The sequence below is a fragment of the Protopterus annectens genome, chromosome 5.part0 (assembly GCF_019279795.1).
Source record: "Protopterus annectens isolate FY-2018-M chromosome 5.part0, PAN1.0, whole genome shotgun sequence".
Lineage (NCBI taxonomy): Eukaryota > Metazoa > Chordata > Ceratodontiformes > Protopteridae > Protopterus > Protopterus annectens.
This window is the reverse complement of record NC_056735.1, coordinates 304,143,623-304,168,890: the sequence shown is the minus strand read 5'-3', so window position 1 is coordinate 304,168,890 and position 25,268 is coordinate 304,143,623. Positions and strand designations below refer to the sequence as shown.

The 25,268-nt window shown below is 39.2% G+C and overlaps 1 protein-coding gene across 1 annotated transcript in view; it reads right to left on the bottom strand.

The window, feature by feature from the left end:
• The window catches only part of PHEX (phosphate regulating endopeptidase homolog X-linked), a 1,091,028-nt gene that overhangs the window by 690,231 nt on the left and 375,529 nt on the right, over positions 1-25,268 (bottom strand). Inside the window, exon 9 of the mRNA XM_044072288.1 lies at positions 25,080-25,225. Coding sequence (XP_043928223.1) covers positions 25,080-25,225 — 146 coding nt within the window. The remainder of the gene's footprint in view (positions 1-25,079; positions 25,226-25,268) is intronic.

Sequence of the window (25,268 nt, the reverse complement as noted above, 5' to 3'; positions counted from 1 at the left end):
CCGAGTTGCCGGCCATGACGCACAACCTTCAATGAAGGTACACCCATTCATGCATGTCTCCACACAGAAGACACTTTAGCTGAGAATCAAACGGGACAACGTCTTACTGTGAGGCGACAACGCTACCGCAGCACCACCACCGCAGTCTATATATATATATATATATATATATATATATATATATATATATATATATATATATATCAGTGGCAGCTGGTGACTTCAAATCAAAGGGGGGCTGCAGAAGACAGCTGAATGGGTGGGGTCAATGGGAATGGGTGTGGCCAATTAGAAAGGGGAGGAGCTATACTCAAAACCAAAAAACCTGTAACTTTAACTAAATACGCTGCCCTTGGTGCCAAACCATCATTATGAGAGTCCAATCAAGACAAAATGAAGTGTAGAAGAAAAAAAGGAAAAGAAAAAAGAAAAAATATTTCAATGCATTGGCTGCATGACAGCTTACTTAATATCTAGATGGAAACAAAAAGGTTGTGAGGCATGAAAAAATAATTAACTTTTTAAATACATTACTGGAATGCCAGTCAAAATCAAGTATAAGAAAAACAAGCAGCACTCAACTCAAACTACTTGTCCTTGCACTGCAGTTCTAATTATAATTTATATTCATCTTTATTAAAGTACCAAGTAACACGCTGAAAGTAGCAATCTCTGTGATACCCCCACTTGCAAAAATGTTTCTTTTCCAAAATAGACCTGCTGCCTGACAACAACTATCAACTTGTTTCATGGGGAAAACATGATCAAAGTAAAAAATTAAAAGCAAACAAGAAACAAGCTCAACATACATTGCTTAAAGGATTACTGCACAGGTTATGGACCACACATGACAGATTGGCATTCTGTTTAGTTTGCAGGTAAAGCCTGCAAAGATGACTGCAAGTCTCCAACAAATGTAACGAGCTTCTTAAAATAATGTAATCCTGTCCTTTATTACAAATAATGTCATATGCATTTCAATACCTAAGGCTTATACGTTATCTAGTTATGTAATTATTCTCTGCATGGCAACAACAGAAAGGCATTCAGTGTTGACAATTCTTTAACAGTATGCTTATTAAAACTTACTTGCATCTTACAATCTCAGACAAGCTTACCTGATGGTCATTAAAGCATTGCTACTTAAACACAGAGCAACAGGCACTTTCTGAATAATAATAAGCATAAATCAACAGTATAAAAATATGACAGAAACGAGAACATTCTGCAAAATCAAGGACAGATGAAAAGCCACTGTAGTACTTGTGTCTACCTTGCATGGGGGGATACTCGGCACATTTACACTGCATAACTGCTCTTTGCCTTGCTTTGACACATCCAGAGTCACTACATGGGGGAGTGGGGTGCAACAAGTATGTCACAATTTGAAATGTCTCTAGCTGACTGTGATGGCCCTGACACATTTGTCATACCTCTCAACCTCAGAGCAAGAAATCTGGACAAAGCCATACATAGAAGTAGGACAAAGGCACAAAAATAAGGACAATTTTAAAATATTGCTCTTATAAACTTAGAAAGATAATAGAATAGTAGGTCTTGTATCAGTATGAATTTTCTGAAGGGTATGAAATCTGAAACTGAAATGTCTGTCATTATTTTCTAACTTCAGTCTTTAATGATTTGGTACTAATTTGCCAAAAAACATAATTTTATGAAAAATGGACCAAAAATGTGATGCAAATATATAAAATAGCCACACAATACAGCTGAGAACCTGTCAAAGAAGGGACACTTTTTAATATTAGTACTGCTAACTTCAGCAGCTGACAAAATAAAATAATCTACATGCATTTCTGAAATAAAAGTACTCTATAACTCTGATAATTATAGTTATTTATTAATTATAAACCCTCCATGTTTTCTTCCAAAATTGCCATTTTGCGGAGGGATTATTGGGGGAAGAGCAACATTTTGAGCCACAATTGGGGACAGTTAAGAGGTCTGGATATGCCTAAGTCTATAAAGCAATTAATTTTTACGTACCTCTCAACCTGTTAATGAAGGAAATCTGGACAAGGCAAAATATATTGGGGGAACATATAAACAGTATTACAAATTGCTCTTGTATAAACTGAGACCGTTGATAGAATAACAGATCTTGCTTTAGCATGCATTTTTCTGAAGGTTATGAAGTCTGAAACTCAGTGTATGTCATTATTTAATGACTTCTTTCCTAAATGATTTGCCAGAAAACCACAAATTTTATGAGGAACAAACCTAAAATAAGAAGCAAAAATCTATTCAGTCTGCAAAAATCTGGACAGTTGAGAGGTATAGTTCAGTCTTTGCGCTTACTGCCCTTCCCCTCTCACAAAATCATGGTCGAATGGAGCCTCCCTCCTGCAGCCATTCCAATGAACCATTACTTGGCTATTTCACCCCATTTACCATAAACACTAATGTGCTTACTGCTTTACTTCTGCGATGATTCGGACTTCATTTGAAAGTTTTATTTTGCATTTTACAGTGCAAACACTAATAGACATCTGCTAAACAAAGCAATGCAGTCTCACAATGAAAACAGACTTAGCATTAAAACTTCTCTGCCCTTGAAAGTCACATACATTGAAACAGCATTGAAACCCACACTCAAAGAAAATACATTTTGCCAGTGGCAGAAAAAGATTAACTTTGGGTTTGGGCTGTTTTCAAATCACAGGCCACTTGCACACGAAACATACACATGCTCTTTCATACACCTTCCTGTTTGTATTAAATTATATTCCTTGTACAATACAGTACAGTTTTAGAGGGCATTTTAAATTTATTGTTTTGAATTTTTTCCAGTAAACGATGAAACAAAATGCATGCACCAGTAATGACAAAACTGCCCAATTCAGAACATTTCCATCATACAAGTCTACTTAAACTTCTACAGTCCACTAGTATCAGTACATATGCACAATCTCTGAAGAAGTAAAAGTCATCAAAATAATTTCACATTAAAGAGATCTGTAACTAACAAAGAGGTTGCTGCTAGCAAACAACTTTATATTTCATTGTTTCATCTACAAATAAAGTGCCTGTTCCCCTTGAGGAATAAATTGCCTATCTTACACTACAAAAATGATAATCTAGTAATATTGCAATAGGGAATGGATGGCAACTGATAACAGCTTCATAGTTACTAGGTATCTTCGCCAAAAAGGAGTGCAGCATCCACCCCCTTTGTAACACAGTACAGTATCAGCAATGCATCTATCTACTGTGGGAGTAGAACCCACAGCCTTCTGCATCAAAAGCAAGTACACTGCCTGATGTGCTATTAACAATGCAAGCAGATTCAGCATAAACAGCACTAAACATTTTCTCCCCTGCAGCTTTCAGCTCCTTGTAAAATCTACTCACTCAGCTGTATCGCTGAACTTTGCAGCACAAGAAATCTGGAAAAAGCCAAAATTTATTGGGGGGGGGGGCAAAAGCCCGAAAACCAGGGACACATTTTAAACATTGCTTTTATAATGTTGGAAAGTTGCTAGAATAAAATGCTGTGTTACCACCATACATTTCACTGCCAGGTCTTGAACCCAGGACCCTGTGCAAAACAGTCAGAGCAACATCCCACTATGCCAAATCAGCTGTTTTGTGAAAGAGAGGAAGACTGAAACTTAAATGGCTACCATTCAGTGAATTCAGTTCTAACCATAGCTCTCAACCTCTTAGCAAAAAACACCCAGACAAAGCCAGTAATGGGAGAATACGGCCCCCAAACATATTCAGTGAATTCAGTTCTTACCATAGCTGTCAACCTTAGCACAAAAAACCTGGATGAAGCCAATAATGGGGGAATACAGTTCAAAAATAGGGAGAAATTTCAAATACCCATCTTAGAATCTTAGAAAATTTCTAGAATAAAAGCTTTTGTGTTACCATGTACTTTCTGAAGAATATGAAGTCTGAAATTCAAATGCTTGTCATTTTTATTTAACATCTGTTAACCAGGAAAGGCTGACTTGGAACAAAAGCGAATTTTGAGCAGGGGCCCAGGGAGAAACACTCCAGACAGACACATGTCTTTGTAAGATGGGAAGACACCAGAGGAAACCCACACAAACACAGGGAGGACATGCAGACTCCACACAGAAGGCACCCCAGCCAAGAATTAAACCAGAGAACCTGTAGCTGTCAGGCAACAATGCTACTACTGCACCAATGCACTACTGACTTTGCAAGGAAACAGAAATACAGAAACCACAGATTTTATGAGGAACAGAACAAGTATGAGGGAAAAATCTGCAATTTATTTACAAATAGTGGTGGGTAGGGAATTCAGGCTCTTGCCACCTGGGTCCAAGGTACAGAAACCACAGATTTTATGAGGAACAGAACAAGTATGAGGGAAAAATCTGCAATTTGTTTACAAATTGTGGTGGGTAGGGAATTCAGGATCTTGCCACCTGGGCCCAAGGTACAGGGTTCAAGCCTGTTCTCTACCCACCATCATATAGCACTTGGGGCATTTTACAAACACACACACACACACACACACACACACACACACACACACACACACACACACACACACACACACACACACACACACACCACCTTTCATTTCAGTTCCCTACCTGTGCCAAGAGAGAAGGCTCCAGTAATAGTCCCCATGAGTCCATCTACAGTCCCACGCAGGCTCCAAAGTCAGGTTTCCCCCTGTGAGAGCAGGCTCCAGCCTGCGGACATTGCAATCTGGATGTCTTCTGTTCTGTGCGGTCATCACCGCATAGACTTCTGGGTTGCTGACTCTAGTAACAGCCACCGCGCACACACACACACACACACACACACACACACACACACACACACACACACACACACACACACACACACACCACCTTTCATTTCAGTTTCATACTTGTGCCGGGAGAGAGGCTCCAGTAACACACACACCTGTGCTGAGAGAGAAGGCTCCAGTAACAGTCACCACATGAATTCTGGGTTGCAGGGCAGAGATGGCCTTTCCTCCTATCTGAACTGCTGACAAAGCAGTCTGGAGTTCTCAATATGTGATCTGTGAAACTCGCATGTGCGAGTTCCCAGTCTAAATCACGCTTGTGCCAGTCGTTCCAGGGCTCGAGAAAACATTTTTTATTTGTTTTCTTTCCATTTTTTATTTTGTTTTGTTTTCTTTCCAAAGCTGGGGGGGGGCTGCAGTCCTGCAGTCCCATAACACGAGCCACCTCTGACATACACACACACACACACACACACACACACACACACACACACACACACACACACACACACACACACACACACACACATATATATATGGTCTTTATCATCTCCCCATCATCCATCTAGTAATTTGTTCCCCCAACTTATTCTATCCGAGGATATTGGGAAAAGAAGAATAATGAGGGCCTGTGACATCAGACATCATTCAGTGAGGGTTTTACAGATTTTTCTGGACACCCTGGCACTCCACCTGTTAGCTAGAAAGTGCAGGGAAATGTATTCCACTCCAGGCTTTTGTGAAATTTTGCTTGTCTCATTTCCCCATATCTGTAGTTTGACAAGTGCAGCCCAAGGCCTTCTCTGAAAGGAAGCACCTGCACTGGGACTTGGTCAGCATGCTCACTCACTACAGAATGAGTTAATTGGTATCATACTTTTTCTTCCACTCGCACCCCCCCCCCCCCCCAGCGACTTGGTCAGCACACTCACTACAGAATGAGTTAATTGGTATCATACTTTTTCTTCCACTTGCACCCCCCCAACCCCAGCTGGGATCTTCAGTTCCCTGTGTACTAATCAAACCCAGGGCTAAAACCTCTAGCCATGGTGCCAAGGAATTGAATACTAGAAACCTTAGTCACTGATAATGGATCATAGTTTTCAGGAAATCAGTTTGCAGATTTTGTTGCAAACTGTGACCTTACTTTAAGACCAGCAATCCCAAATTTCCCCAGAGCAATGGTGAAGCTAAGCTGGAAGCCCAGATAATAAGAAGTTTGTTAAATAAAACAGCAGATCTATAAATTACACCACTGGCTACAGAACAGCCTTATTTAGGAATGGTTCTAGTGCAGAACAATATCTTATATTACCGGCTATGGAATGCAATCTCACATACCTGTCAACTTATTTCCTTGTTTCACTTGAAAGAAAGTTACTGTTTGTCGTTTTTGCATTTAAGTTACCTGTAACACATTGCATTTAAGTTATCTGGCACTTGCTCACTAAAGCAATTATATGTCAGCACTAAAAAATTAAAAGCACTACACCCTCACAAACTCCCCTTGAGTACCTTGTTCCCCATTAGCCCTTTTTTTTCAATTATAAAGGAATTCCCAATACTATTCTAGCATGTCCAAAGGTCAGTTGTCAATCTCCTCTCTGGTCCAGCTGGTGAATCTGGGAATCTTGAAGCAATGTTACAACTGCCTCATGTACACAGACAACCCTCTCCTCCTCCCAACAAATTCCAACACATGTGAGAGATGCAACCATATAGCCATACTGGAGGCTAAGCTCTCTCAACTCAGTGCTGGCGTAACCAGTCAGGAGGAGAAGGAAACCACACTCACTACAATTCCAGTCTCACATAGACCTACCACGACAGCAAACCAAACACATAAACACACAAAAACATACTCGGAGGCTCTAAATAAAAATCTGCCTAAGCAGCAGAGACCTCCAAAGCAGACACCCAAGCAACCGCTACCCCAAAACAAAACACGTAGAACACATAGCTCACAAAGCCAGTGTGCTGAACAGTCACAGCCCTTAAGGCTAAACAACACACCTGATACACTTGTAATAGGTGACTCTATCATCAGGCACACTGACGTCCCGCTCACCAGGCTGAATAAGGAGAAGGTCACGGTGAGCTGCCTGTCAGGCGCTAGGATCTGCCACATAACACAAGCACTCAGGTCACTCCAAGGCAAGTACAAATATGACTCAGTCATTGTCCATGCTGGTGTGAATGACCTGAGATGTACCTCCCTGGACTACATGAAAAGAGACATAGAGGAGCTCTCTGAGCATGTAACCCAGGCCGGTATGACCCTGACCTTGAGTAGCATCTTACCCTCACCAAGAATGATGCCATAATATGAAGACAAGATGATCAATTTCAACAATTGGCTTAAGTATTGGTGTCATTCAAAGGGGATCCAATGCCTGTCAGCCTGGGATGACATGCTCGACAAGCCACGATGCTTCGCTAGGGACGGCTTGCACCTGTCACCCCTGGGCTTTCGGATATTGGCAAAGGCTCTTGCTACCCCCATAGTGCCTATTTTAGGCAAGGCTCAAAAGACAAACCCACCTCCATAGGTATCACAAGGGATAATAAACTAAGAGTAATGCTACTCAACGCCAGAAGTCTAAACCTCAAGATGCATGCACTCGAAACTCTCCTTACCATGGAGAACATCGATATCTGTGCAGTAACAGAAACCTGGTTCAAGGCTCCCGAGAGCACCCCAGCACTACCAGGTTATACCTCATACCATGCTTTTCGGCCCCAAAACTTGGACCGAACCACAAAAGGAGGGGGAGTATCAATATTCGTCAAAGATACCCACACCTCCAGGTTGGTGGCACAGCATGAAGCATCACAGACTATCCATGTGCAACTAACAGTGGGTAAAACTGCCTTCCAGTTTATAGCCTGCTACAGACCACCCTCCCAAACCCAGAAACCCCACTCGGCCTTCCTGAAACACTGGAAAATATGAAGGTCTCTCCAAACACCATTATATTGGGTGACTTCAACTACCCAAACATAGACTGGGAGCATTACTCTAGCTCCAACACCCTAGCCCAAAGGTTCCTAGAATTTATAAACTCAAATGCTATGGAACTACTTGTTACCACTCCCACAAGAGGGGAAAACATACTGGACCTGATCATCACCAACATGGGGACTCTATGCTCCAGACCAGAAGTGTATCCCTCATTGGTAAGATCAGACCATAAACTAATCTCACTGGATATTCCCATCCCGACTCCACCCCCTGCCCTGAAAACCACAGTGAAAAATTTCTCTAATGCAAATTTCACACTCCTCAAAACCGAGGTGGAATCCTTCAAAGCCCCCGGGCCTGTAGAAAATACAGCCCAGACCGCAGAATCCTTTATAAACGCATTCTATGAACACCTTCAGGAATGCATGGATCATGCAATCCCAAATAAAACCAAGTCTCAGTCCTCCAAAGGCAGACGTCCTGTCTGGTGGACCCCAGCCATAAACAAACTATACAATAGAAGGAGGAAGCTACTACATGATAGAGCAAAATCCCAAAAAGGGAAGGCATCTCTGATCAGTATTAGCAAAAAACTACGGGCACTCATAAAATCATCTAAGGCCAGCTTTGAGAGAAAAATTGCACAGGACACAAAGGATAATCACAAGGCTTTCTTTAGTTATGTTAGGAACCTGGGTGGGAATTCCCAGATATGCTCAGAATTAGTCCAAAATGACAAAAAATACATCGAACCCACAGACATTGCCAACATCCTAGCTGACAGGTTCAGCGCAAACCCCCCCCTCCCCACCAAAAGGGCAAATATCTATCCCAGCAGAGTGCTGCCCCCCTGACATCTCAGATGCTCAGGTAAGAGCTGCCCTGTCCAAAGCAAAAAACACAGCATCAATGGGACCAGACGGTGTCCCGGGCTGCGTCCTACATGAACTCCAAGAAGAGCTAAACCCAAACATAAAACTACTGTTCAATCTCAGCCTTACTACAGGATATGTACCCAAAGAGTGGCGTACAGCAACAGTGGTCCCTCTCCACAAAGGTGGTGCCTCAATGGATCCTGGAAACTATTGCCCCATAAGCCTGACTAGCTTGGTCTGCAAAGCTATGGTAAGGATCATCATGGACCTCATAAATAAAGATATTGGGGACCTACAGACACTGGATCCTACTCAGTTTGGCTTTGTTAAGGGCAGATCCTGCCTCTTAAACCTGGTTGATTTCTTTGAAACAGTCACTAAGGCCATTGACGAGGGGAAGGTGGTCCACACAGCCTTCCTGGACCTCGCAAAAGCCTTCGATACAATACCCCACTCTGGCATTATAGATAAGCTCACCAGCTTAAATATAAACCCCTATGTCACTAGATGGGTTGCAAACTGGCTCAAGGACAGAACCCACATGGTTAGAATTGCTGGAGCCATGTCAGACTCCAAACCAGTTACAAGTGGCGTCCCACAAGGCTCAGTCCTGGGACCTCTCTTGTTCGGTATATATTTCTCGGAGGTACAGGCCAACACAGAAGGACTGTGGCTGACCAAGTTGGCAGATGACTGAAAACTGGGCGCCATAATCGACACTCCAGCCGAAAAAAGCATCCTCCAAAAGGGCCTCATAGAAACAGACAACTGGTGCCAGAGCCATGGCCTCAAGCTAAATGCCAAAAAGTATATAGTCATCCCCTTTGGCAAAAACAAAGTGCCCACAAATTACCACATAGGTGGTAATCCATTAAGTACAGAAGTAGTAATTAGGGACCTGGGGACCCAAGTTGATAGCAATCTCTCATTTGACAACCACGTGGCCAAAGTGGTTAGAAAAACATTTTATATAGCCCACCTAATCATGAAGGGATTCACATCTAGATCAGGGGAGGTCATCGTGCCTCTTTACTCATCCCTCATCAGGCCCATAATTGAGTACAATGCCCCTTTTGGGATGTACCTTACCAGACACCTGCAGCAACTGGAAAGACCCCAAAAGTACCTCACCAAAAGGATCAAAGGGCTCAAACAGATGCCATATGCTGCCCAGTTAAAGAAACTCCAGCTCTACTCAGTGGCATACTGCCTGCTCAGAGGCGATCTGTGCCTGACGTATAAAGCCATTTCCAACCCGGAATTAATGGACATGCTGCACCTCAGAAAATCCAAATCCCATTGAGCTACACGCTCGAGAGACTTGAACCTTAGCACTGAAATAAATAGGACATGCTGGAGGGACAGATTCATAACCCAGAGGCTCCCTTCACTCTGGAATAAAATCCCAGTCCAGGTTAGGCAGAGTCCCTCATTGATTCTCTTCAAGAGGAATCTTGATGAGTGGATGGGAGATCATAGGTTTATCCTGGGTATCACTTCTGTGTCACTGTTAGACAGAGGCACAGTATACTAACCTCGAAAAAGGGCGTAGCAAAATTATTTTAAAATGGGTGGCAAAAGCCAAACACACTCTGGCTAGGCTTATAAATGCCTTAGGGCAGATAGCCCAGTATGAACCTATGAACCTATGAACTATCTGTGTAGTCCACCATATTTTTTGAGTGAAACACATGTCGACCAATTACAGATTTGACATATTCCAGTGAACCCTTATACATACACATGTATTGGTCTTTATCATAATGCTGAATCTTCATTTCACTGTAACTCAAATGGTTGAACCCATTTCATTGAAAACTCATTTCATAGAAAACCTTCTCCACAAGAAATATATCCTAAAAACATGCCTTACCCCTGCACCTTCCATTTGCAGGGCTTTCCCCCCACAACCCTCTTACTTATATATACTAACTCCATGATTGCACAACTAAAACACCACCACATACTGTGAATCAGGTCTGGAGAGCAAACACATCCATCTACAGATCTGGGGGTACAACATAATACCAGATGCCATCCCAATTCACACATGCTGTGCTAGACTCACGTCCTTAATAAATCCTGAGATAAGAAATGACAGCACTCCATAATTTCTATTGACTTCTACACTTTTCTATGAAATAAGATTTTAGTCAAGTGAGTTTTCAATGAAATGGGTTTGAGCATTTGAGTTTTAGTGAAATGAAGATTCAGCACACACACACGCACACACACACGCACACACAGACGTGTATATATATAGATATATATATATATATATATATATATATATATATATATATATATATATATATATACACATTTTTTTTCAATAGTCCATCTGACAATAATTTCCATCAAAAACAGTGATTAGTGTCATGTTCTGCTTTGGACAACTGAGGCTCAAAGAATTTCAATTCTGCTACCTGTAAAGATACCATCACATCCCATCATCCCACATAATGTTTTTGACACATAGTTTTAAGCTCCACAACTGCATTTCCTATAACTTAACTACTGCTTTGTTTATATTTTAATAGGCTGTTCTGTTTTGTGCAAATTGCAGTGTGTACATGCCACCTCTTTCAGGGTGAAAAGGTAATGGCTTGAATACCAAAACAGCCAAGTATCTTTCCCCAGATCTTCATATTTTTCAGGTAATTTTAGTGTCTGCATTTTCTATATGGTAGAGAGGATGTATAACTAACTGATGCAGCATGTTTGTGCCCTACCCTTAACTATATACATACATACATATATATATATATATATATATATATATATATATATATATATATATATATTCAAAAAACAAAGTAGATTGTGTGGATTTATGGTTATAGAGATGGTACCATCTAATGCCAGACAGGGCCCTGTCAGGAATAGGGTTGAAAACAGTGAGCTTAAATGGATCATTAGAATGAGGGTGAATATAGGCAAAGGACTTAATGATAAGTTATCCATTCAACCCATATTAGCCAACATACCTTTACATAGATGAGAGGATGTTGCATTGTTTTTAAGGAATCATTTTTATGAAAATATTTTTATGAACACATCTTTTATGAATGAATGCATGATTTTTATGAATATGTATCTATTATTTTTATGGTTAGAAAGGGACTGTTTTTGAGTTGTTGGTCTCTTTGTATTTATATAGATATATATATATATATATATATATATATATATATTCTTGATGCACACATTTTTGATGCTGTATCTTTAAATGTTGAATTGATGTGATGTCATTGTGCAGGGAGTGTATTTAAATGTTTGAATTTGTCAGTTTAAATTGAATGAGGAAGCAGCTTGACTGCGAAAGCGCTCACCATTGCATTTATTTCATTAAACCAGCATTTTATCTAGCCGTGGTTCAGTGCTCTTTACATATATATATTTATATCTATATATATATATATATATATATATATATATATATATATATATATATATATCTGTGTGTGTGTGTGTGTGTGTGTGTGTGTGTGTGTGTGTGTGTGTGTGTGTGTGTGTGTGTGTGTGTGTGTGTGTGTGTGTGTGTATACTTTACATTTTTAAACTTATAGGAATATGTGCCAACTGCCCATCAACAAGGTCAGTTTTCAGAAAAAAGACATGCCATTTCAAAACTGCTTGGGTCCTCACTGACAGAAAAGTAAACAACAGAAAAACAAAAATTAGCACACAGAAAGGGAATGAAACAGAAAATGTGAGTTAACCATCATACATACAAAGTGTCATACAGACATACTCTCTGGCCTTGCAGCTGCAAGGAGAGTGAAATGAATGCCAGTGTACCCGTTACTGTAAGATATTACAATTAGTTTTCTAAAAACCCTATGTGAGACATAGCTATCCAAGATGCACGTAGGACAGCAGGAAGATTTAAAGGTCACAGCGATACAAATGATTCACCATTGGTAGAAAACATCTGTAGCTGGCTGTAGAAACAGTGAGTGGTGAAAATGCAGTATTAGCAGTGATACATTATAGCCATGTAGAAAGCCTACAAAAGGCAGAAGACTATCAGAATTAATTTACAAATGACAAATACTGACATGCCTGTGCTTGATGATCTTCACTTAATAAAAATAGAGAATTCTACTACTATTTGTCTCCAAGTTTAACAGCAAATGGTAAGAAACTCATTTTGCTGATATTGCTTTTCCACTCTGTTCCCATCAGACAGAGTGTGTCATCAAACGCATTTTGCTGACTAGCATTAACCTCATTTTGCATAACTTTGGTATATAATAATATATAATAAAGGGTATTGTGGTAGGTTTTGACCAAAGTCTCCCCTTTACTATATATTAGTATTAACTCGCAAGTTATAACACAAAATGAGGTATGTGCAAAATCAGCAAAACAATCACTGTTTCCTATTGTAGGATGGGGCTAGTCTAAAGAAACAATGTCAGCACATTACCAGTCAAGAGATGATGTAGCCTCAATCAGATGGCTGACTTATTAACAGCATCAAAAAGGAGCATACATTCTCAGACAAGTGAGACAACCTTGTATACAATACAGGCACAGTAGAGAATGTTCTCCAACAACCATTGTGAATATGATTCATGCACATAATGGGAGGTGTGGGTTGGCAGTGGGGGGATGGGGCACTTAAGAAATAATAGGTACAATATGGTAGTATTCATTCCTGAGAAGGGAGAGAACCACTCACTCCAGTCAGTGAGTAATATTTTAGAAAGCCTGCTCTTAAGAACATGAGACTGATCATACATAAAATTCTGTAGATAAAATCTAATGCAATAATGCATCCTATATGTGAGTCAGTTGGAAATTCAGAGGGTGGCATAGGTGTTTACACATGGTTTATTTAGCTTTTCTACTATGTCTGAGAGCGGGACTGTGTCAAACGCTTTAGCCAGATCGAGGTATGTGGTGTACACCAACTGAATAACTTTTGTCAATGTGTCTATGCAGACAACATTTTTTCAATCAATGTACTGTTGCTGTTGGGAGTAAAACAGACTTCCTAGAAAGCAGAACTGTTGCTATGGAACACTGATCTATAAGGACAAACATCACGATGACCAGAGTACCAGAGGATGAGCAGTTAGAGAGTGGTATACCATATATTAAGTGGGAGCTCTCTGAGTAGTCTGAGATCACTCTGAGGGGCTTCATAAAAAATGACCATTCAGGGTGTTTTTACCTCAGTGCCTGTGATTTTGAATATTGCAGCCAATCACAGTACAATTTTCTCCTTAATGCACTGCCTATGGCAGTGCATTTCTCTCGTGTCCCCTCATTCTTTATTTCGAAGTTTAATACCAATTCCTTGAAAGGTGTTTCCTAAAGGATGTTGATGCAAATAATTTTTCTATTGTTCAAAATGTTTATTTTGATATTATTTTGCTTGACTGTTTAATGGCTGTGCTTATTTATTTTATAATGTTTAATTGCAGTACCTTATTGGAAATGCACAACTTTATTATGCTAAGAGGTGGAAAAGGGTGCATTTACAGTTTAGCACCTACACTTAAGATAACGCAAGCTCTGTCCGAGGTGGAAAAGGGTGCATTTACAGTTTAGCACCTACACTTAAGATAATGCAAGCTCTGTCTGATAATGTACAGTCTGTTATCATGGAATGTTAATGAATGGACAAATACTGAAAAAAAATCCAGGGTCCAAGTTTATTGATGTAAAGTCAATCATAATATTGTTTTTTTGAAAGATTCCCACATCATAGATGATGGACACTTAAGGTTACAGAGTTTAGAGTTTTTCCTGGGAGGTTTTACCTTATTTCCCAATGGAAGAATAAGAGGAGTACTAACTCTGTTTTACAGTGACACCCCTTTCAAGGTATTGGATATGGATACTTTAAAGAACAAATGCGGACAGTATAGAGCTATCAAAGGGTCAACAAACGATAATATATATACACACACACACACACACACACACACACACACACACACACACACACACACACACACACACACACACTTACACACCCTTGTTATCCATTACATTCCCTGGAACAAATGTCATGGAGATTCCTCTGGTTTTATGGGAATGGGTTGCATTCCAAGAATGTATACCTCTTTTGGCATGGGATTGGAACACAGTGCTTATAGTTACAAGAGTTCAGTCTGGCTCTACAGTCTCTTTTGTGCATCCCCTGAGAAAGTACAACTGTTCTTATGCTGCGCTTATGGGGGTGGTGGGGACATTTTGCCTAATGGTATGCTGAAGTGCTTTGGGTTGTTTTATTACTGCTTCTTTCACCAGCTTTGGACATACTCATGGACTGATAAAGTTAGAATAACAAAGTAATTTTGTTATCTGATTAAAGGACTTTATAACCTACCAATGTCATGGTTGGACCATTCTCCCAAAATTTTGCACGGCAGGTGGATTCTAATTAATTTCTCAAACACTAAAAGGATAATCTCATATTATACACTTGATTATATATGGCTTGGGAAAATGTGAAAACTGTACTTCACATACCGTGAATTTTTTTTTTTTTTTGTTCTTTTTTTACAAAAGTATGAGCTTTAAGTGGGCAGATGGATTGTTTGTGGGTTTGACACTTGGCAGCAATATGGCAGTATCACAGAAAATGTTAAACAAAGTTTTCAGGATTTTGATGTACACCTATTTCAAGTAAGAAGTAAAAGGGAATGACTGTTTCTAATACAAGACATAGTTAGTGGTTACAGTACTGAAATTAACATGTTTTGATATTGCCCCTAAGTCTCGTACTGAAATTAACATGCTTTGATATCACCCCTAAGTCTCGTACTGAAATTAACATGATTTGATATCGCCCCTATGTCTCGTCCTCTAGTTGTGTAGGCAAGTAATTGAAAAATGGTGCTTAACTTAAGGGATCTGAGTTCAAGAGATATAGAAAATAAAAAACAGAGAAACTTGTGGTCTTAAAACTTCATTGATGAGCTCAGTCATAATAATTTCCAAAAATCATGAAATCCAGGTAGTGTTCCAAAGCAAAAGGCTTTTATTCATCACAGACAAGCGATGTTGTGAGGTTGGAACTACACAAATTCCTGTGCATGTTCATTTTTTTTAAGTGCAAGATATATAACTTCCTCCTTTTGGGCCTTGAGAAATGCTTGATATTTTTGCAGCCTTTTTTGACAATATATATTTAGAGCTCCCAGCCCCACCAGACATACAGTCTAAGACAATGAACTATCTGGCATCTTTCTGTGTCCCATGTTTAACACTGAAGCAACAAACTCTTCACAGATTAGTTTTGAGGAGCTAAGTCTAAGAACTTATGTAAAAGGGAGATGTCCAGTGCTGTGCCCTGATCTGGTGCCCCTCCAACAACAAAAACAACAACAAAAAACGTCTTCTCTCATACATGAAGAGTAGATGGTACAGTGAATACCACATGCAGAGCAGTATAGAGCTTCAGTTTTGACTGCAAATTCAATACCAGCATTTATTTATAAATGCCAATATACAGTGAACAGTGATCAGGATTGACTGATTGTATCCCTTAACACTTTGCACCCAGGGCGACTGCCCACTTCAACTCACCTACACTGGTGTTTGGAGATGTGCAGAAGGGATAAAGGGGAACTGGAAACACATGTTCTGTGATTGTTCAGCCCTAAAAAGCACTTAAAAAGGAGCAACAAGGGTGCTGTAAAGTGAAATCACCATGTTTTTTTCACTCTGTCTGTATCATTACTTGCATTGGATATGCCCTTGTTTTCATTACACAACCACATCGTAGACATCTGTTAAATGTATTAATGACGGCTGGGAAGAAGATCACTGCCAGGTCCTTGAAACACAAAGAGGTTAACAATATTAGAGTACTAATGCAGGAACTTTATGATTGTGAATCCCAGCCTGGGCACCTAGAATTAAAGCTAAAAATGTTCATGAAGTCATCTCATCAGATACAGTCTGTGTTGAACTGTTAAAGTTAAACATTCTGGGTGCTTAGACACAAGGGATATTACTTTGTTAGGATATTACTAGCAGTTAGTGTTTGTTTAGCTGTCGCTAAGTATCTTTGTTTTTCTTTTCTTGTGGTGGGCCATATTTATCCAAGTTGAAAGTCATAAAAAAGAGATTAAATGATAGTGAGATTGGTCGTAGTTATATATACTGAATTATTCTTACTTGCTTTCATAGGTTATATCATTGTGTGAACTGAATCATACAGACTGCTGTTTTTGCAGATTTGTTGGTGGAAAAAATAGAAAGTTTAATTCTAGAATGAGTTTTGCAGAAAACAAGACATGACTAAACATTAATTCTGGAAGCTAATCAATATTAGTATATTTTGCTTTGCTGAAAGGATGACAGAAGCCAGCAATGACCTACCATGGTATCACTATGAATAAAATAAAGGTTGACAGCATGGAAAGACCCAACAGACTGTTTCCTTAGACTGACAGGTCTGAGAAAACAGAAGTATACAATTTCAGACTATACAATGACTTCTCATTTGTATTAAAAAAACATGCACACTGATTGGTCAGCCCAGACAACGTGCCCCTTATAAATCAAGCATATACCAATAAAAAAAAATCCAGCCACTGAAGTACCATTGAGCAGCCAGGCTTTTCTATTGATATATTCTATGGAGAGCAGACCAAATAAAAGAAAACTTAGATGTAAAACTAAAGAAACAGAAGCAGACCTGGGTCTCCTTGTACTTTTACACTGTATATGCAGATTGTTATACCTCTCAACTGTCTGCATTTTCAGAGAATGTCCACATTTTTGCCTCATAGTAAAAAAAAAAAATAAATAATAATAAAAGCAACAGAGATTGTTTTTCACTCTGTTGCTTCTGATGAACAACAGTGATGTACTGTGCAAACGTGGGAACGTATGTCCCATATGCATGAACTACATCAGAAAACGCAGAAGAACTCCATAGGCAAGACTGCTCTGCAAATTGTAGCATGTTACAGGCCACCCTCACAAACTCAGGAACCTCACATGGCCTTCCTGAAAACACTAGAGGGGATAAATGTATCACCAAACACCATCATACTAGGTGACTTCAATTACCCTAATATAGACTGGGAACACTACTCAAGCCCAAACACCCTAGTCCAAAAGTTCCTGGAATTCATAAACTCAAATGCCATGGAACAACTAGTCACCATCCCCACAAGAGGAGATAACATACTTGATCTCATCATCACGAACATGGGAGCACAATGTTCAACACCGGAGGTGTACCCCTCACTGGTGAGATCAGACCACAAACTAATCTCGCTGGAGGTCCTCATCCCACCCCCACCTGAAATAAAAAAGACCACAGTAAAGAACTTCTCAAAAGCCGACTTCACACTTCTAAAGACTAGTGTGGTCTCCTTTAAGGCCCCCGAGCCAGTGGAAAACAGTACTCAAGCCGCTGAATCACTTACAAATGCCTTCTACCAGCACCTGCAGGACTGCATGGATAAGGCAATCCCAAGCAAAACAAAGACTTTTTGTACCAAAGGCAAGCATCCAGTCTGGTGGACCCCAGCCATAAACAAACTCTACAACAAAAGGAGGAAGCTACTACAAGATAGAGCAAAATCCTTAAAAGGTAAGACACCCTTGATCACTATAAGTAAAAAACTAAGAGCTCTCATAAAATCATCCAAAGCAAATTTGAGAGAAAAATAGCTAAAGACTCAAAAGACAATCATAAGGCCTTCTTTAGCTATGTTAGAAACCTGGGAGGAAACTCCCAGATATGCTCAGAGCTAGTTCAAAATGATGTGAAGATTACTGATCCTACAGACATTGCCAACATACTGGCTGACAGGTTCAGTGCAAACTTCTCCCCCTCCCCAAAGGAGAGATATCTATACCAAACGATTGCAGCCCCCAAACATCTCCAGCGCCCAAGTGAGAACTGCTCTCTCCAAAGCAAAAACACAGCATCCATGGGACCTGATGGTGTCCCGGCTGTGTGCTCCATGAACTCAATGAGGAATTAAACCCACAGCTAGGACAGCTGTTTAATCAAAGTCTTACCTCTGGATACATTACCCAGGAGTGGCGCACTGCAACTGTGGTACCACTTCACAAAGGCGGTGCCTCCACCGACCCTGGAAATTACCGCCCATTAGCTTGACAAGCCTTATCTGCAAAGCCATGGAGAGGATCATAATGGACCTCATAAATAAAGACATAGGGAATTTGCAGACTTTGGATCCAACCCAGTTTGGCTTTGTCAAAGGCAGATCATGCCTTTTAAACTTGGTTGACTTTTGAAACAGTCACCAAAGCCATTGATGAGGGAAAGGCAGTCCATACAGCCTACCTCGATCTGGCTAAGGCCTTCAATACAATACCCCACTCGGGTATCATTGAAAAACTCATCAGCTTAAATGTCAACCCATACATCACAAGATGGGTTGCAAACTGGCTGAGTGACAGAACCCACAGGGTCAGAGTTGCTGGCGCCATGTCAGACTCAAAGCCTGTCACAAGTGGTGTCCCACAGGGCTCAGTCCTGGGCCCACTCTTGTTTGGCATCTACTTTTCCAAGTACAAGCAAACACAGGAGGGTTATGGCTGACAAAGTTTGCAGATGACTGCAAACTGGGCCATAGTAGAAAACACATCTGACACAGATATCCTTCAGAAGGGTCTCACAGAAGCGGATAACTGGTGCCAGAGCCACGGCCTAAAGTTAAATGCCAAAAATGCATAGTCATACCCTTCGGGAAAAACAAGGTTACCTAGCTACCAAATAGGTGGCAATCCACTGAGCACAGAAGAAGTTATCAGGGACCTGGGGACCCAGGTTGATAGTAGTCTGTCATTCGACACCCATGTAGCTAAAGTAGTTAGGAAGACCTTCTACATTGCCCACCTTATCATGAAGGGATTCTCATCTAGATCAAGGGAGGTCATAGTCTCCCTTTACTCATCACTCATCAGACCAATGATTGAGTACAATGCCCCATTCGGAATGTATCTGACCCGACACTTGCAGCAGCTGGAGAGGCCACAAAAGTTCCTCACCAAAAGGATAAAGGGTCTCAAAAATCTGTCCTATGCTGCCCGACTGAAAGAACTCCAGCTCTATTCAGTCGCTTACCGCTTGCTCAGAGGTGACCTTTGCCTAACATACAAGGCCATGTCATACCCAGATTTGATGAATATGCTTCACCTCAAAAAATCTAGATCCATCAGAGCCACAAGGGCGGGAGACTTAAACCTTGACACGGCTATTAATAGGACGTGCTGGAAGGATAGATTCATCACCCAAAGACTCCCTATGCTGTGGAACAAAATCCCGGTACATGTGAGGCAGAGCACCTCGCTGGCCTTGTTCAAGAGAAATCTTGACCAATGGATGGGAGATCGCAGATATACCCCAGGGATTACCTCAGTGTCACTGCTCGACAGAGGCACAGCAAAATAATGGGTATAGTTCCCCATACTAAAGGGGTGGCATAAGCCACAAAACGATGGGCTAGGCTTGTAAATGCCCTCGGGCAGATAGCCTAGTATGAACCTATGAACCTATGAACCTATGAACTGGGAAACAATGTGAAGGAATGCCCTCATGATCAAACCACACCAGCTGTGGTTAAATCCAACATTACCAACACCCAGTCATGGGTTATTGCTTATATAACCAAGACTGACCAAGCAGTCCTTTTCTGTGCTTATCTTCAACATGGCAATATACATTTAAGCCATATGTCAGGCATAGAAAGGATGGCGGTTCGGTGGTGAGGCAGCACTTTGCTTCATTTCTAAAGGTACAGCTTGATAGCTCCAGTGTCAGAGTTTCAGTCCTGACCTTCTCTCACTGTCTCCGTGGAGTCTATACGCTGTTGTTGCATTTGCGCTGGCTTTTTTCTAGGTACTTCAGTGTCGTCCCACATCCGAAAAACATGCAGGTACTTGTAGCCTCGGTCATCAGTAAACAATTCCAAATAAGGCTCAGTTCTTTTACTCAGTTGCCAAACAAATAAATGGAAAATAAAAGTAAAAAACATATTATCACATGCTTTCTTCTTCAACTAGCTATCCTTTTGCATGGCAAAAACTAAAAATGCTCTAATTAATTTTATACAGCCTTAGCTACCAAGTTCATAAATGTTTGCTTTCAGTGAGGATGAAATCAGTTTTTAAATGCTTTTTGTTCAGATTTTAAGTAACTACTGCTGTACATTATATATAATTTTCATTTTGAATACATCTAATCACAATCAAATATGTAAAACATTTAACATAACTATTGCATTTTTATTGTTTACAATATGTGCCTGTTATTAATTAAAAAAATGTATCTGATTTCCAAAGATAACGTAATTACTTATGTCTTCACAGAGTGTTTCATCTCATTCATCTAATAATGATGCTAATTTTATCTGGCAATTTTAATTTACATTTCTGTCTTAAGAGATTAAGAAAATTGTCTCTGAAGGCATTGTTTAGAGTGTGGTAGCATATTTCTAGATCTGAAATTGCAGAAGAGTATAGTGGTGGAGTTTATCGCAATATTGCTGACTGTTTATCTAGGTTATTTATTACTTGGATAATGCAACAGTCACTGAACCTCTTAACTGACAAAAGCACACAAAAAAAGTGTTAAAACTGAGCAAAACTGATTCTGCCAACTTTCTTTAAAGCTTAGTGTGTAATGACCTTAACAAAATAATAAAACTAGGTATTGTTGGGAGCTTTGCCCCCCCCCGTGTTCATGCTAAATGTTGCTTCTAGACCACTGAATACTGAGATAAATTTTGAGTGATCAGCTCTTTACTGACTTGCCCAGTTGATTCTAACATTTCCATGACAGCAGCATTTGAAATTAAGCATCTGCCGAAAAGATTGTATAGTGTTTACTTAGAATACAGATTCTTTCAAACCAAACTCATAACATCAACACACAACCACTCATGCTTCATTAACTAAATATGACATGATATGATATTTGTATGATGCTGTGATACTGACTTAACTATCCATACAAGGATATGCTGCTTCCACTACGAGTGAACAAACATCAGTCTGCTGAAGTGTTAACTGCCCAAACCCAGATCCATGGAAAAAAGGCCCTGAAAACACCGCTTTTAGTGTTTCTCAGCTGCAGCTACACATCTCCTTAAATAAAATAATCAACCCCATGGCAGCACTGTCAGGGAAAAGAAGGCAAACAGTGGGAAATGGCATTCAGTGCCTGCCCATTTGCCTGACAGTGCATTTCTGTGGAGATGCCAGCATTGTCAGGGAATCAGTTTCTGGGAACTGAGGCTCAGGGGAGTCGAGATTCATTCACCACTAGTGTAGCCAAGTACATCCTATTATGGTTACATAATGGATACAATTGGAAACTTGTTTTATTATATATTTTCTTACTGACATTTTTCCTTCACTGATTGCTATAAGATATTCTTGCTACTGTCCTGTTACTTGTCATGACTAATGCAGTTACAGAATTTCATATAATTGCATAATCAAATATATAATGTAGACAACACTCTACCCAGTTCTAGATGTAAGAGCATTCAAACATTAGTTGCAAAAATGGTAAACAAAAGTTAATTTATTCACAGCAAAACCATGAAAAATAATGAAAAAATAATGTTTTAAACAATGCAGGGGACACTGAGATCCAGAGTTTATTCTTTTCATTTAAATATAAAGTAAAAGCCAGTAGTTATATACATTAAAATGAAAAGGTCTATAATTAATTATTTATTAATGTGCTTGCCATTTTTGACCAGGAAAGTCTGACTGGGCAGAGCCCATTTTCAGTGGTGACCTGGGGAAAAAAGTTCCACCATAGAACATGAATTTCAGATATGTCTCAGAAAAACAGCAGTTACATTTCTCGTGAAATAACAAACATATAATTACAGGACAGGTGTATATAGAGTAAAGTATTTACATCAACAATTGTAAGTCTATACAGCTGCTTCAGCTGTAAAATCTTGCAGAAAAAAACAGCAAGTGCATTGTAAATCTCTAAGATATCACAGTTAGCTGAAGCAAAAGCATTTTAGCAATCAATGCAATTTAAGATTTTACCATATTAAAGATACAAATGGATGATCAAAATAAATAAAATATTTTTGTAGATGTATGTAAATATGTTCATGTGAGTGAGTTTTTGGGTAGCATAATTTATTTTCTTTTTTACACTTTCAGACATTTGGACTTTTATCATCATCCTTTATCATTTTCACAAATATATCGTTTTTTAATTTTCATGGAATTCAGATAGTAAGCTGCCTAAACTTTGCAAGTAGAATTACAGGATTAGTGACTGGAAATTAAATGTCAGCTATGTTGAAGTCATAGAAACAAAACCAGAAAAAAAAAACTTGCACACACAAAAACATATTAAAATGAATCTGCAAAGCTGTAGAAAAGTAATAAAAGTAATAAAAACTTTAACAGATCCATAGACAACATGATACCCAAACAACCAAATGCAAATCCAGTTGCAACATTTGATGATTCCCTGTCATCACCATCCCATACAAACTATCTACCTTCCCAGAATGTAGCAGACTTCAACATCATTCAAGTCAATAAGTTACTTCTACTGCTGCTTCCAGTTACTCTAAGTTACATTCATACCTCTCAAGATGTTAAAGCAAGAAATCTAGACAAAGCTATAAATAATGGGGGGACAGTGGCCCAAAAATAGGGACAGTTTTTAAATATTGCTCTTACAAACAAAAAGTTGAAAGAATAACAGGTTTTGCATCAGCATGAATTTTATTAAGGATATATATTTTTAAAACTCATATTTCTGTCATTAGTTTCTGACTTCAGTCCTCAATGATTATATATTCTACATGAGAACTATTCATGCCCAAACAAGCACTTTTTAGAGAAACATTCTAATCTGGACAGTTGAGAGGTCTGGTTACATCTATATATATATATATATATATATATATATATATATATATATATATATATATATATATATAGCGAGAGAGAAAGGTATAGATATAGCTACAAATATAGATATATACAGAGAGATATAGGTTGCCTATAAGTTGTCAAACAGCAGCTTGTCAACCCTAGAAAACTGGTGGCACAGCTGATCGAAAATCAGATGATCAAATGTGCAGACAGTTGTTCTGTGCAAGACTACTGTACAGTTGGGTTTGGGAAATTTGCCCTTTCGCCACTGTAGTGAAATCTCAGAACTGGTATATATAATTAGCAGAGGGTGTGGAGGCTCATCTCCCTGCAAAAAAGATTTGGTCTTCTGTTTTGAATTTTTCAATCAGCTGGTGACTGACAACTTGTGCTTGATCAGTTGCCATTCAATGGATTCTAGTTTCAATGATTTGTCGGACTTTTATATATATATATATATATATATATATATATATATATATATATGTGTGTGTGTGTGTGTGTATATATGGATTCACTTTAGAAGCTCGAAATACTGAAATATCGAATTTCAGTATTTCAAGCCCATAAAGTGGAAACCTGAAAAGAATGAAAACTCAGAAGCGCGAAATTCAAAATCTCGCATACTGGAGATTTTGAATTAGCGCATCTGGTATTTCACTGTGGTTATGGATTCAGGTAAGTGTTTATGTGTTAAGGGTTTTGGGTAGGGGCTGTGGTGTGTGTTGGTGTGTTTTGTTACTGTGATGTGTGTGTGCGAGAAGAATGTAGCTTGTGTGGTGGTGTTTTGTGTGTTTTTGTATGTAGTGTGACCTCGGAGTTAGAATATTTAAGTAGAGGGGGTGTGCCCCCCATATGGGGGGTGTGCAGAGGGGCTGGCACCCCAGCTTTTATGTAGGACAGAGCTTGTGTTTGTGTGTGGGGAGGAAGGTGTGTGTTTGTGTACACCAGAAGCGGTAATTCAAAATTTCTGGTATGCAAGATTTTGAATTTCGCTCTTCTGAGTTTTCGTTCTTTTCAGGTTTCCACTTTATAGCCTCGACATACTGAATTTCAGTATTTCATTATTTCAAGGATATAAAGTGAATACATATATACATATATATATATATATATATATATATATACATATATATAGATGCACACATGCACACACACACACACACACACACACACACACACACACACACACACACACACACACACACACACACACATACACACAATTTCAGTCAGCTGTACTATACTTCTTATATATTCTACATGGGAACTATTCATGGAAATATACAAACAACTGAATTTACAGGGGACCACAATTAAATAACTGCAACATGGGATCATTAGCAGATCACTAATACCTATGTCAGCAATGATGTATTTGCATGCTCCTGAATTACACAGCCTTGCTTTTCCTAAATCATAAATACCTTATAGTTTAAATGTATTGATCCTGCATAATAATAATAATAATAATAATAATAATAATAATAATAATAATTATTATTATAATGTAGTGACAAACTATGATGTGTTCTGATTTCTGGCAAAATAATGCACTGTTGACCCATTTCATTACAAAAATATTTATCACATTGTACAGGTCAATCATTCCTACCTGTTTTCCACAGTTTCTAATAGATTGAATAAATCCTGGAAGTACTGAGGAGTATGCACTATCACTGTTTCAGATTCATCCAAGTCTTTCAGATGAAGGTTAACTTTGGTGTCAATTGTCTTCCTAATAAATCCATTCCAATCAAACTGAAATTACAAAGATATAAATGTTAGCAGGAAGCTAGACAAC